Raw genomic sequence first — 14558 nt, forward strand, 5'->3', positions numbered from 1 at the left:
AGCACAGTAGCTGCCCAGACGAAGATGACAAGTATGCCCTACAAAGGGGATGTTATAGAATATTCACACATTTCGTCATAATTATTCACAAAATAGTTAGCAACTTTTAATTTGTAACAATCTTAGTTAGTTAAAAACCTATAAGTTGGATAATCTAATGCTCATGTAACTTGCTATTTATAGATCTTCATAGAATTGCAACAGCGTTTGTCTGGGTTTTTGGTTACCCGGCGATGGAGTTGGCTGAAAATTCAGCGGAATGGATTCAAATGCAATGGAAGAGAACCCGGGGAATGAAATGCAAAAGTTGACCAACCAAACAACCGTTTGCGATTGTGTGTACGAGTGTGAGTGTATTCGTGGGTACTTTATGGCTGATGAATGGTGACGCTGCGACTGTCGATGACTGGCGATGGGCACGGATATGGTTACGGTACGGGTTTGGGTTTGGGTTTGGGTTTGGGTAGTTGACCCAAGCCAACCCCTTTGGCAAACACTCGCGAAAAATAAATAAATAAAAAAGATACATTCCGATACGTGCCTATATCAGGCATGTGCGATCGCCATCGGTTGAACGCTTTTTGGGGTACGGTATATGGTACACAACATGCTATATTTACACGATGAAGAGGTCCGATCGAAAGGATAAATAATAATGAGCAATGAATCACAGGCAAAACAAATTGAATGTATTTAAATGGAAATGCAAATTAAGCTTTTGATTGAGTAATTTTATAAGAAATCACCTAAATCAATACTTGATATAAATAGGGATTTATAACTGAAATAAATAAATAATCAACATAATGTTTGTACATTTTGTACCACTTTTGACGATAAGTCGGACTATCTTCTATTTATTTTAAATATTTTTATCAGTGTTTTAGCAACCGTGTTTATTTCGCGCTTACTCATTACCCGAAAACGTCACGTTGCCGCACAGAAAATGCTTTTGTGCAATGAAAAAAAGAGAATATATAAAAAAAATAGACCGGGAAGAGGGCGGCGGCGGTGGGCGGAAGGGGCCACGCCCACTCGAGCTCCACTGACCAGCAGATCGTTGCATTGTTAAGCGATGTCGGTTTGTTTGTTTTCGTCTTGTTGCCACGTTTTTCAGATGACAAAACAAAACAAAGCTAGTTTGAACAAAGCCCAATTATAAAAAATTGAAATATATAAACAAAACACAAACTAAATGGCCGTGTTTTCTTATTCGAATTTTATTGAAAAGCACGGAAAAAGAGAAAGAGACGAAAAGAGATTTTCCAATGGAAGAAATTGGATAAAACGAATAGAAATGTAAATCTAGCAGCCATAATTAGTAACTTATTATCATCTTTTTATCATCTTGATTAATAGAATAATTATACGAAAATTAAGCAATTATTTTGTAATATCTTTTTGAACAACTTCAGCTTGAACTTGAACTATTTGGCCAATATTATGCACTTGACCCCGGGGTTCCCCTTCAATGGAGCTTGTCGACACACACGCACCGCCACCTCCCAATTCTGTTTATTTTTTTCTTTTTTTTTTTGATGATCTTTTGAGCCACCTTGGCGACCTAACCAAGCATGAATATGACGTAGAGTGCTGCCCCCCACCTTGAACTCTCTTTACTTCTCATTAATTTGAATGATATAATAATAATAAATGGGGTAAAGTCAAAGTAGGGTTGGTGGGTGAGTTAGGTGAGTTGGGAGTCAATCGCTTAAATTTCGGTAGGTGTGTTTCGATGTTTCCGCCACCGTAAGCTTGTCCAGTAATAATATTAACCAATTAATTTGCCTTTGGCCTGTTGGTTTTTGCCATTGAAAGGCGTCGTTGCAGCCTAAACAGCAGCTGCTACTCCCTTTTTCCCCCGTTACCCATTAATGGGTATTAACCCTCGTATCCTGAAATGCATCCCAAAGTGTACATGAAAACGGAAGCGGCACCAAACCAAACCCATCTGGAGCACACGAACCACCGCAATTGGGAAGTGAACCACCAAAATAACAAAAGGGAAGGGGGCGGCACGAACGGGGGCGTGGCAGCGGTAGGGCGGTGGGTGCACACACACGTGCGTGACCAAAAATAGATACTCAATTAGTGTGGCAATAAAATGTTTTGTAATTCTACACGATATGATAAAAAGTGCATTCTAGACTGCACCTTAAAAAAATACTTTAAATGGTGAATCTAAACAATATATATCAAAACTAGAAAGGCAGCCCATAGAAGCAAAAATATAAATATAATTTTTCGATTTTGTAAATATTTTCAATAAAAAATTAAAATTTGTGCTGGGTCCGCACTAAAAGTTTATAGAACGAGTTCAAATGCAAGCAGATTGATATACATAGATGACTTTATGGACAGGAAAAAGGGGAAAACTTTCATAGAGAATGCAACTCGAGGTAGTAATTTCCTAAAAAAGGCAACAAAAAATCGTGCACTCGTGCCAGGCATGCAAATGCAACTCAAATATGTCCGTTTACACCCCGACTTCTCATAACCCCTTTCCTTAGCACAAATTCGAAACCAAATTTGAGTTTCTGTGTCCATAAAGGGGGAAACAATTTGGCATGCAATACAATGTAAACAATCGGGAGATATAGTGCGGAAAAAATTAAGGGGATAAAACAACAATACCACAATAAATCGATAGCAATTATTCGCAATAAATTCCAAATCAGTGACGAATTCTCGTGACTAATGCAAACAATTATCACACACTGTGGGGATGTATTATATAAGAATATATAATATAAGGTTATAAGATGTATGGAAAGATATGCTGCCTCCTTTTTGATTACTTTCGATTTTTCTTCTAGTTGAAACTGAAACCAAATCGTTTTAGTTCACGGAACCCTCTGCAATCGAGCCATATTCAGCTAGTTGTCTTCTGGGAAACGCAACTGGCAATTGGAATAGTAATTCCATATCCAATCGATCGCTGCAGTTTGTAGAATAATAAAATAATGAAATTAATCGAAGAACCCGTAGGCGAACCATGTCTGCGATATCGGCTAGTGAGTGGGTGTCACTTGAAATTGTTTCCAATTTCAATTACACACAAATCGAGCTAGAAACTAAATACTGGGGATATATTGTGGAGTGGAGTGGAGTGGAGAAACGATAATTCAATTGAATTTCTCGCTCCCAATTTGGTAGCGTGGCCAAGTGAATCAGCCCACAATGCACTGCAATAATAATATCTATGGCTTGGTTAATATGGCCTGGCTATATTGAAAATGACGCAGTCAACTGCTATTTTGTTGTAGCCCGTTGTTTTTGCCATATAACTATATCTGTATATATATATAAATATAAGTGTATATATACAGAATGGAGAAACGTACAGACGTGTAATCAGGTTGTTGTCATGCCAACCGACAAAACAGAAACTATTATAGCTGCAGTCACAACCCCCAAGAGTCGAGTTTTACTGAGTTTGAGTCTGAGTTCGGGTATGGGTATGGGCATAGGTATGGGTATGGGTTTGGGTTCGAGCCTACATACTATACCACATATACGATATTGTACGTAGTACAGTGCTACCTGATGCCCGAGGAAAGGCGGCGAGGTTCTGGGGGCGTGGCCAGGGGCAGGGGTTCTAGTGAAGTCAGGCATTTCATTATATTGCACTGACTGAGACTGACTTGTTTGCGATAAAGAATTTTGATTGGAGTTGTTTATCTTACAGCGTTTTACTTTGGAAATACCAAGCTACTTCTTAATGGGAGTTATCAACTTGTATTGAAATATATATCATTATTTTAGAAAGAAAAAATGTATTTTGCAAAGAAAAAATGAACTTCCAATTGATTTTTCAACATTTTCCCATTCTGACCACATTTTCTTTTAGTTTCGTTAGTTTCCCAGGGGCAAGTGGGAAATGCAGATGCCAATGGAGATTATCTACGAATGGGTGGGGTGGACCGTACGTGTGCGTGTGGTAGGTCCACCTTAAATGGTTTCTACTTTTTTTTTTTGGTCAGCCTGGTGGAAGGCCTCTCACATAGTCTCTCATAATTGGCTTGCATTTTTCAGTTCGACCAACAGCTGCAAAAATGTTTTATCTACAATGTTCAGGGGAAAGATCCGAAAGATCGCGGGTGGAAACGAAGATAATGCCGAACAATAAAATTAACTAAATGAAGAGAAAATAGTTGAATTTATATACGTATTATGATAGAAATTCATAAAAGTTATCTTCTAATGTCGTGTAATAGCAGATTTGAAGTTCATCAAAATCTTTATGAATATCCATTACTCATTTCTAGTATATATGAGATTCCGGAAATTTCCAACCTTCGTTCAGCCAAATGCCAGCGAAATTCTAACGAAATTCCAGTGGCCATAAAAAGAAACTGGCCAAGGTGTTTGCCGCTTGGATTTATCGATTATTTGCCATTGTCAAAGCCTGGCCCCAACATAAAACCCCATAGATCCCCTTCCGCTTTTCCACTCATAGTGTTGCTACCATATTTTCATTGTAATTATTGACTTAAACCAATTAGAGCGCACTTAAAAAAATACGCTAACAATTAGTAGCGTGAGTAGAAAAATCAAAAAATTTAACCGCAAACAATGTGCAAGCGAGATGGCAGCACAGGAGCGAGCGAGAGAGCGAAAGAAGAGAGCTGGATATATTTTTTTATGACTAAATAATTTACAAATTGTGCAAAACTGGTTTTGCTGCCGCCGTTGTTGCCGCTTAATGCGAAGAATTCAGCAACAGCGACAAGGAAAATGCTCAATGAATTTTTGTTCTTCTGTCATCTTGGGTTTATACTCCGTATTTGTCTGTATTTTTTGTACACCCATATCTCTCTGGTTTCCCAGGGCAAACCAAATAAACAGACAACGAAAGAGTTGAGCTTTGATAACACGTAACGCCCACCAAAGTCGAGCAAGAACAAAGGAATCGCAAGCGGGAATATCATATTGCTCCTAAACTATTCTCTATGCCAATTTTGTAGGTTGCGAATCGATTTGCCATATGGATCGAGTTTCTAGAATTATAGCTGACTCCTTAAAAGGCAGTTTCAAGTTCATTACTAGCAATGTAACGAATTATTTATCAACGCGTTCACCCTTTTAGTTTTGATATTTCGAAGGTTAGCTGTATTAGCTATAGTATTCGTAACAATTATATATTTATTTATGATTATTAGTAGTTTCTCAATTTAAATGATTGACATACATATTTTTAAAAAAAATTTGTCTAATAGATTTCGAGTTACTATATATTATATTGGGATTATATTTTTTTATTCATAATTCTCTATTTCCCCAATAATTACTTCCTATACCAACGTTCACCTATATTCCTCCACTAAATTCCGAGTTACAATGGACCAGTATTGTCAAGATCCCAATTATCTCACACTTGGAACCGCATATGACAACAGCAAGAAAGTTATATATATTTTATTGCAATAGGTCAGTTGGTAACACTCTATGCACTTTTTTTATCATTTTGTACACTTCTCATACATCCTATTCCACTTCACACCTTACACACAATGATAAGTTTGCACATGTTGGCAGCAAAAGATAATGAAACGAAAAGCGAAAAACAAAACAGAGCACTAGAAACAAAAAACGGCGATCGCACAGCTGCAAAAAAAAATACGGATTCGGAATAGCAGAAATGTATATAAAAGATACAATAGTATCTCATGTGCCGAAGAATTTGAAGTGCAGCTAGCTGCAAGTCATTCGATTTCGTTGATCTTGCAAAAAACAAACTGAGTTAACAGCCGAGGGTAAAAGAATATGAATTGTCATATGAAACCCTATCATCAGTATTCCAATTTTAATTTAAAATTTTCCTATACCGAGTATGGTTGATTGTGGTACATTATTTTAGGATTCTTCTTAGATATTTTTGGAATCTATTCAAGGGTTTGATATAAGAGTTGGTGCAGCAAACATATATTGCATTTGCATGCAATTGCATAATTAGCAGGTTGGATTTTTGGTCTGCAATTGGACGGCGCACGTGATCGCGAAATGGAAAGCGTCTTATTTGTTGGTAGCCCCTCCGATCTGTTTATTTCCCCCTTTCTTTTCGCTCTTTTGGCTCTTGCACTTAATTGCAGCTGACACAGTTTCGTCTTTTGGCCAGACAATGAAAGCAAACAAAAATTCACACACGTTGCAACAGATCGAGCACCACACAGGTCCCCCCGTCCATTGCCATTTCCAGACCCCCCAATCCCCGCCAGAAACCAAATCCTCGCCGGAAATGCAATGCAGAAGACTTCGGATTCGGACTATTTGTGGTTTGCAAAAAACGCCTAATTAGTGTAGCTTTTCCTCTAGCCTGCAATAAACGTATGATGGCCTTTGGGACTAGCACTTTCCATTGCCACTCACTTTCTACTGTAAGAATCTATTCAGAATCTACTATTTTAGAAATCCAATAGAACCCTGTTTTAATTTACAAACTTCCTGTAAGAATCTCTTATATCGTCCAAGGCTCGATAATAAATTCTTATAGGAAGTTCAAAATTCCCAGGGCGCTTCCCATCTAAATTATGACTTAATCGTTTCGGAAAGCAAAGAAAAACACAACTCATAATCATTATCAAAATAAAGGGAAAAAAGAACAAGGAAAAGAAAGAGAAAAAGGAAAAGGAAAAAGAGATCCCCCGCACACCGAAATTGATTTCGAATCTGAATTTTCCCTGGAAAATTCCAGTGGAATCGGACGAGCCCTTCCCCTTGAACTTTTGATTAATTATAGAGGACCTCGACGAATTTGAGATGTTATTTCTGATTAATTAAGGGCTCTCCCTCCTTGTGACTTCTCGCCCGGTAAAGTGCATTTCTTGACCCCTTTTCCCCTCTTCTTTTTGGGGTTACCTGTTGGCTCGATCGGAATCGGGTTCAAACGAGTTCAAAATGAAATAAAAATGTTCTTTTGATTCCGGACTGACTTTTATTATAATTCGAGTCTTCTGTTCGGTTCTGTGCTCCTCTGTTCTGTTCTGTTGCTTGTTTGAGTTCTTCTCTTTCTTCTCCGATTTGTTGGTCGTTGTTATCATCGTCTCTCTGTCTTTTATTCACTCTGACACTCACTTTTTTCGGTTTTCAGTTTGTTTTTATGGCTTCGTCAGGGGCTTATCATTATTCAAATATTTTACCTAGGCCCTGTTTCTTTTCGCCCCGATCTTTGCCATACTATACCACACTATACCATACTATACTATTCTATATGTGTGTATATCTTTACCCCAGATAAGCGCCGCTGAAGAACCTTTTCTTGTTCGGTTTAATTCTAGTTTTTTGGGTTCTTTTCTTGTGTAATTACATCACTTTCAAGTGCAACGTTTCCGCTCTTGAGAAAATTGTTTACGGAACTGCGGGAGAAATAACGAAGGGTATTTTTCGGGAATCACTTGAGAAAAACAGTCAAAAGATACAATTACCGGTCGCTTGACTTACATGACTTACAGAGATACGTTTGTAACCATTGATGGATTTTCTGTTCAAATATGTTTTAGTTACTAAACTAGACTAAACTAGTTAAAAGTGCATGTTGAGAAACAACGAAATATACGATTATAGTAACATTCATTACCGACACATTTCTTTATAATTACGTTTCTGCCCCAGATAATCAAAATATATCAACTTTTTAACTGGCTGTCACAGAGAAGAAATAAGTTTACGTTAAAATAAAAAAAATGGTTATATTTTAATACATTCTTGACAAAATAAATGGCATAATTAATCTTGTTTTGTCAGCTTTTCTGAGGTGGGTGGGTTGGTAATCAACATAAATAAATGTGGGAGCAGTAATTTTTACACAAAAAGATATAATTTAATTTATTTGTATTTTTTATGCCATAATAACCATTAACATTTTTTAACGTTTTTTACCATTTATTTGGCTATATTAACTTATATTTGAGAATTGCGGGGTATTTTACTACATTTATTGGCATGCATACATTTGAAAGTAAAGATTTCAGTCGGGATAGATAATGGTTATCTATATTTGTAATATTATCGTAATTTTGAAGCACCCTGCCTTTGCATTTGGTATGACCTAAATAATATGGTGGGGTAGAATTAAAAGACCTGTATATCCTTATTTAGGGGGTTTCTTGTATTCTAAGGAGCTACGTGGCTAATATCAGATATATCCGCTTACCTTGCCGGCTGCCTTGATGTAGCGTCGCGTGGCCTCCTTGACGAGATCGCGGACGAGGAGTTCGCCGGAACCGCAGGGAACCAGAATGCGAACGTCGCCGAAGCAGACGGTGACCTTCATTTCGAACTTTTCGTGTTAACAATTACTATTATCGTCTGCGAACTGCGATAATTTATATGTATTTTTGATTGCTGCAATGCACTTTCTATTTTGCACACACATATATGCACTTGATTAAATTGGGCGATCGTTTATTTAATTTATTATTACTTTTTTCGAATTTTTCGGATTTTTTCGTATTACTATTTTATATGCAGCTACTTTTTTAACGCTATGCTCGTCTGCCTGCAGCAGCTTGTTGTTGTTGTTGTTGTTGCGACCGCATCATCATCATCGTCGTCGCTTTCCAGCTATCGCCTTCCTTGTTGCTCCTTTGCCGTGCACAGTGCGCTTGTTGTTGCTGTAGTTGTTGGTTGTTAGGCAGCTGCAACAAAAGTTGTTCTAGGGCGGCATGGGTGCAAGCGAGATGGCTGCGTGCCTGGAAAAAGGATCGGGATCGGGATCGCTTTCCAGTATGTACTTGTAGTCTCTCTCTCGCGCGCTCTCTCTCGCGCTCTCTGGAAACTGGAACTCTCTTTTGCTATTTACTTAGCATATTTCACCGTATCGCATCGTTGTTATTGTTTGTTTTGTTGTGTTGGTGTGATTCATACACGCGCGCATTAAAAAAAACGAGTTACAACAACGGCAACCATAACAACAAACAACGGGCCAAGATCACTTATTTACTTCTTTTTTTTTAACGTTCTTCGCTCTCGCTCTCAAACTTGGCATTTGTTTTGGTCAAATTATTATATATTATGCACTGTACATTGCATGGTTTAAAATTTACGGTTCGATCATCGTTTTTTTTTTTGTTACTCTTTTTCAACGTTGCTTTTGTCGTGTTATTCGTTTTCGGTTATCTCCTTTTTCGCCCGTTGGCGTCGCTTCTTTCTTGTTTATCACTTTTAACTATTTATTTCGATTGCAAATGGAATATTATCGTTGACCGCCACTCTTATTAACGAACTATTTGAACTCAAAAAAAATGCAAAAAAATCCACGAGCAGCGCTTTGATTACTGCGCTTCGAATTCGAATTCGCCCTGGCGAGCAACAACAAATGACCAAAATTCTGGGGATGGCACCCCAGACGATACTATCGGGGCAGCAACTTGGCGTCCTTGTGGTATTTGGCGATAGTGTTATGGGCGGTCACACTGCAGCTCGTATCCAGGGCTACGTAAACGTAAACTATTTTATTAAACCTATTTTATTTAATTTCGTATGGTTTAACATATAAAAGCTTAGCAAATGGAGTCATTAATATTAAGTAAATGAATTGCCTTGAAGTACCAAAGTATACAGTTGGAAATATATCTAAAACGATTTATAATAGACAACAAGTTGTTTGCATGCATTCAACAGCTTAGGGAATGCATCAAGTATTTCCCAATTTTCTCAACCAAACAAAAATATATTTTTAAATCCTAATTGAAATGTATATATAAGGCAATTTATATGGATCTATATTCTATGTGTGGAATGTATTCTTCTCGAGTATGAAATCTTAACATTTATAATTATTAAAGTTAAACGATACTTTTGTCGACTTTCCGCGAATATTTTAGTTCGCGCCATGCTCAACAGTATCGAGTACACACTTATCGATAGGCACGGGATATTCGCATCTGCGGAATCGATTAGCGGCAATTGTAACAACAAAACACACTCGCTCTCTTTTAACACAATAAAAAAGGAAATTACAAATCTAAAAGCATATCCGATCGATGGCAGAACCCCGTCCCGGCGCCTACAACTACAAGACATTATTGTGAGTAACAGCTTGAGTGAGTTTACCAATGGCCCTTGACCTCCCCCGAACCACATCCCCAGATGCACAAACATCCCGGAGCTTTTCCTGGACAAGTATGTGGCGCGCTCGCACTTTGGCCGCTTTGGCACCCTGGTGAACTTCGTGCTGCGTCCGCGGCGGATGACCTGCACCGTGAGCTATGCCAGCGAGGAGCAGGCGGAGCGGGCGCTCCTCGAGGGCGGCAGCTTCCAGGGTCATCAGTTTGACATATCCTATGCTGAGAACGAGACGGCGCCGGCACAGAAAACGGAGGAGTGGGTGGATCCCGACGTTCAGGCGGAGTTGAGTGCACTGCAATCGGGCTGGCGCAATGAGTATGCCACGAGCAAGCCCCTAAAGCCAACACAGAGTGGAGATGGCGCTGGCGGCGGCAGTTCAATGCTGCCTGCCCTACCAGTTGCGGCTGCAGCGGCGGCGGTGAGCGTTAAGAATCCACCCGCCACCAAGGATCGTACGCCTGCCCAGCTGAGGGATCTCGAGAACGTGATGCGCCGACCCGCCCACACAAGCGAGGAGAAGTTCCGCGTGTTGGATGCCCGCGATAAGCTGCTCCGCCTGAACGGAACGCAACAAAAGCTGGCCGGTGCCACGCAGGGTCACTGCCCCGATATGTGTCCGGAAAAGGAGCGCGTGCTGAGAGAGTTCCAGCGCCAGGTGGCCTTTTATGAGCTGCAACCGGGCTCCGATGAGTTAATCTGCCACGAGAGAGCGCTGAAACAGTACTCACGCAGCAGTGCCGACCAGGAGACGCCACTGCCGCATGAGCTGCGCAATGAGACTGCCCTGCACATGACCATGAGCTATCTAATGCATGAGATCATGGACATTAGCGAGCGCCAGGATCCGCAAAGCCATCTGGGCGATTGGTTTCACTTCGTTTGGGATCGCACGAGGTCTATCCGAAAGGAGATCACCCAGCAGGAGCTGTGCTCGCTGGGCGCCGTCAAGCTGGTGGAGCAGTGCGCCCGGTTTCACATCCATTGCGCTGCCCGTCTTGTTGCCGCCGATCCCAGCGTCTTTGACAGCAAGATCAATGCCGAGAATCTAACCAAATGCCTGCAGACCCTGAAGTACATGTACCATGACCTGCGGTTAAAGGGCGTCCAGTGTCCCCGAGAGTCGGAATTCCGAGGCTACATCGTATTGCTGAATCTGGCCGATGCCAACTTTCTCTGGGACATCAGCCAGCTGCCCACTGAGCTGCAGAGTTGCCCCGAAGTGCGTCAGGCCATTCAGTTCTACTTGGCCCTGCAGGACACGAACTTTGTGCGCTTCTTCCAGCTGCTGATGGACGAGGATACCAGCTACCTGAGTGCCTGCATCCTAGTCGCATACTTCACGCGACTGCGTGTCCTCGGATTGCATCGTTTGATCCAGGCGTATAGAGCTCCGCGGAAGGATGAGGTGTCTTCGCTGCCACTAAGCTACATTGCCGACCTGTTGAGCTTTGCCAGCGAACAGGAGGCGGCGGATTTTGTCCAACACTATGGCCTGGAGGTGAACGAGGCGGGCAGAGTTGTGCTGAGCAGAATGCACACGGTGGAGGCGGACTACAAGCTGCCACGACAGTATGAGGTAGGTGAAGGGTTTGTTTTCTTGCATAAACCCTGTTCCTAATGTGATTTTCTTTATCCACTTTCAGCTGGTGGAAATGAAACGCGTGCAGAGCGTGGGCGAAGTCGTGAGTGGGGAACCTTTGCCACCGCGAGACCTCTACCTCAACCACCGGCCGCACAACAGCTTCAACGAGCACGGGATGCTTAAGAGCATTGCATGGGCGGCCAAGGATCAGCTGCCTGGCATGCAGCAGGAAGAGATGCAGCCACAAATGCCTTCGCAGCCACCAGCAGCGCCAAAACAGAGCGATACTTTCTTTAAGGTGCCGATGCAACCCGACGGAACGGCAGCAGGTTTTGGAGCTCCTCCCACGGCTGCTGTTCCCCCAAGGTCCTCTATCGAAGGATTCAGTTTTGTCCTACCCAAATCACGTGCCCAGGAGCTCCAGGCGCAGGCTCTGGCTGAGCAGCAGCGACGGGCACAAGAAGAGGCCAATCATCAAGCGCTCCAAATAGCCCTTGCCGCTGCCAGGAAGCGGGAAGCTGAACTCATGGCTATTCACGAGGCCAAAGTGGCCGAGGCCGAGCGAGTGCGTCAGCAGAAACTGAGGGAACGCCAGGAGCAGCAGCGTCGCCAGCAGGAGGAGTTGGAGGCACAACGTCAGCGGGAGCAGGAGAAACTTCAGCTGGAAAATGAGCGGCAACTGAAACTGGAACAGCTGCGTCTGGTGCAGCAGCAGGAAAGGGAGGCCCGCAAGAAGACCAAGACTCTGGAGTTCTACCAGGAAATATTCCAGGACACCCTCGCAGAAATTTGCCAACGAGAGTTCCAGTTGCATAGCCAGGCTTGCCGCTCCTACGAATCCGTGCTGGACTCAATAACGCGCGATCTCGTCGGGCAGCAGATGCAGCAATCCCTCTACGAACTGGGCGTCATGCGGGTGTACATCCGGCGATGGCGAAACTATCGGCGATCGCAGCAGCAGAAGGACTCGCTATTTAACCAACTGCCTTTGAGCTTTGATGCCGATGATTCCGATCGATTGGTGAACGAACGCAGCGTGGAGGATTCATTGCGTATGATCAGACGCTATCGACTTGGCGAGCCCTGCGATTATGGCAAACTTCTGGCTGGCCTGGAGGAGCAGAGTTGGCTGAAGCTGGATCTGTGGCGCGTTTTGGACAAGTGTCTGCCGCTGGCGCAACCAGGAGCTAGGCGCTTCTACAAGCTATTGATCAGCCTGTCCGGCGGCCAGGAAGGTGTCCAATTGAACTACGATTTGGATAGGGGACTACTGCAGCAGCCACGGTCGCCGGATGCTCGCTTGGTGGAAGGTGGCTACATCAGAGGCTTCTCGCAGGGCATCGGCTTGAGTGTGCTGAAGATCCGCGATAATTATCACGACTGGAAAGCCGCCGACCTGGCCCAAGCCAATGGTATTATTTGCTTGATTGGACTGGAGGACTTGCGCTATCTGAAGCTGCGCTTGAAGCCATTGCTGCAAGCAAGCCGCTGCCAGGATGTGGCTGTAATTGTGCAGTATCCAGCTAATACCGCCTTTGTGGAACCCGATATTCCGCTCCAGGAGCTGTGCCTGCGCTCATTTAACATCTTCCCTCTGAGACACTCGGGAAACACCCGGCAGCGCTTGATGATTGCACTGGAATCGGCTGTAAAGTTTTTGGCCAAAGCCACGGAGAGCAAACCTGTTGGACAACTTCAGCAAGTGGAGACCCGCGAGTACTTGCTCGGTAACCTGGGATCGGAACTCTTTCGCCGTCTGAAACACGCCGCCGAGCAGGACACGGCCATCAGAAGAGGCACTCAGCTGAATCCACAGTTTTGTGCGGACCTCTTTAACGAGGCAGTGCGTCGCCTGCAATTGGTGGCCGACGAGGATTTGAGCGACTGCCCCCAGTTTCCCGAGGAGCTGCGTGTCTTTGTGCAGCCACTGCCCATCGAATCGTCACTGCCCACCAATCGTTTGGAGCACTTTGAACCCGGTTGGCACTTGGCCGAGCGACGCCAGCAGATTGTTCAACTTCTGGAGCGCTGTAAACTGCCAACGATGTCGGAGCTGCCGAGCTCCTCATCCCTGGCCGAGGCCCAATGCCAGTGGGTATTGGACTATGCGCAGTTAAGTCAGCAGGAAGACTGCGTGGAACAGATCGCCCTACAGGCCATTCAAATACTGCAATCCAACGCGGCTGGCTACTTGAACTTTGTGGAATATCTCGCTGGCGAACGCATGCAATACATACTGGGGCAGGAGAGGAATCTGCCGCGCGGAGTTGTGTACAAAACGAGAACGCTGAAGAGCCGCTTCCTGAGCGCCTGGTACTATGAGTTCCGTGAGCCTCAGATATACCAGCCCGTTTCCGCGGAAGAGGATGCCCAGGAGCAGGAGGAGCACACATCACAAGCGGAGGCGCAACCACTGGACTTCAACGACATTATGAGCAAGGCGGAGGCTGTGCTGAACAGGTGTCGCCAGCGCCAGGAAGATCGCCCCACTCTGCGCGACCTCAATCACAAACATAAGATGAGGGCGAGCAAGGTCGCATCGAAACAAAAACATGACGCGGAAAATAAGCCCAAGCGCAAGCGGCCCAACTTTAAGTAGTCGCCACTTTCATCATTAGCTATTAGTTTTACTGTATGATATGTATGTTAAGTGTAGTTCTTATTTATGTGGTTAAGCATGATATTGATTGCCAATTGTAACAAGAGACAAAGCTAAATTTTAAACTGCATTCGGATTAATTAAATTAAATCTTAAAATTAAGAGGAAAACCGTGTAAACTTAGGTGAAACTATGTGGCGAACGCCAAAAAGAGCGAGACAGTCGAACATAAGAACATGTGTGCTAGCTTAGATTAAATAAGTAATTTTGCAAGTTTTGTAATACACCTATTTTTTGGACCAAGATCAT

General features: G+C 43.1%; 2 protein-coding genes across 3 annotated transcripts in view; one reads left to right on the plus strand and one right to left on the minus strand.

Annotated features, from left to right (window-relative positions):
* The window catches only part of LOC122623215 (partitioning defective 3 homolog), a 35345-nt gene extending 26046 nt beyond the window's left edge, over positions 1 to 9299 (minus strand). For both annotated transcript variants that reach the window (XM_043802230.1, XM_043802231.1), the window contains exon 1: positions 8153 to 9299. In XM_043802230.1, the coding sequence (XP_043658165.1) occupies positions 8153 to 8272 (120 nt within the window). In that variant the 5' untranslated portion in view covers positions 8273 to 9299. The remainder of the gene's footprint in view (positions 1 to 8152) is intronic.
* A 592-nt stretch (positions 9300 to 9891) lies between these two features.
* LOC122623787 (protein xmas-2) lies at positions 9892 to 14554 on the plus strand. The gene is made up of 3 exons (XM_043803121.1): positions 9892 to 10027; positions 10090 to 11644; positions 11712 to 14554. Exons 1-3 carry the CDS (start codon positions 9984 to 9986, stop codon positions 14247 to 14249), a joined length of 4137 nt encoding a protein of 1378 aa, XP_043659056.1. The 5' UTR covers positions 9892 to 9983; the 3' UTR covers positions 14250 to 14554.
* Positions 14555 to 14558: the final 4 nt, after the last annotated feature.

The sequence above is a fragment of the Drosophila teissieri genome, chromosome X (assembly GCF_016746235.2).
Source record: "Drosophila teissieri strain GT53w chromosome X, Prin_Dtei_1.1, whole genome shotgun sequence".
Taxonomy (NCBI): Eukaryota; Metazoa; Arthropoda; class Insecta; order Diptera; family Drosophilidae; genus Drosophila; species Drosophila teissieri.

Excerpts from the sequence above, each read along its gene's own strand:
- LOC122623787 (XM_043803121.1), top strand. The coding sequence starts at position 9,984 with ATGGCAGAACCCCGTCCCGGCGCCTACAACTACAAGACATTATT. Across the intron at positions 10,028-10,089 it reads TACAACTACAAGACATTATT|ATGCACAAACATCCCGGAGC; the intron begins GTGAGTAACAGC and ends CCACATCCCCAG. Across the intron at positions 11,645-11,711 it reads AGCTGCCACGACAGTATGAG|CTGGTGGAAATGAAACGCGT; the intron begins GTAGGTGAAGGG and ends ATCCACTTTCAG.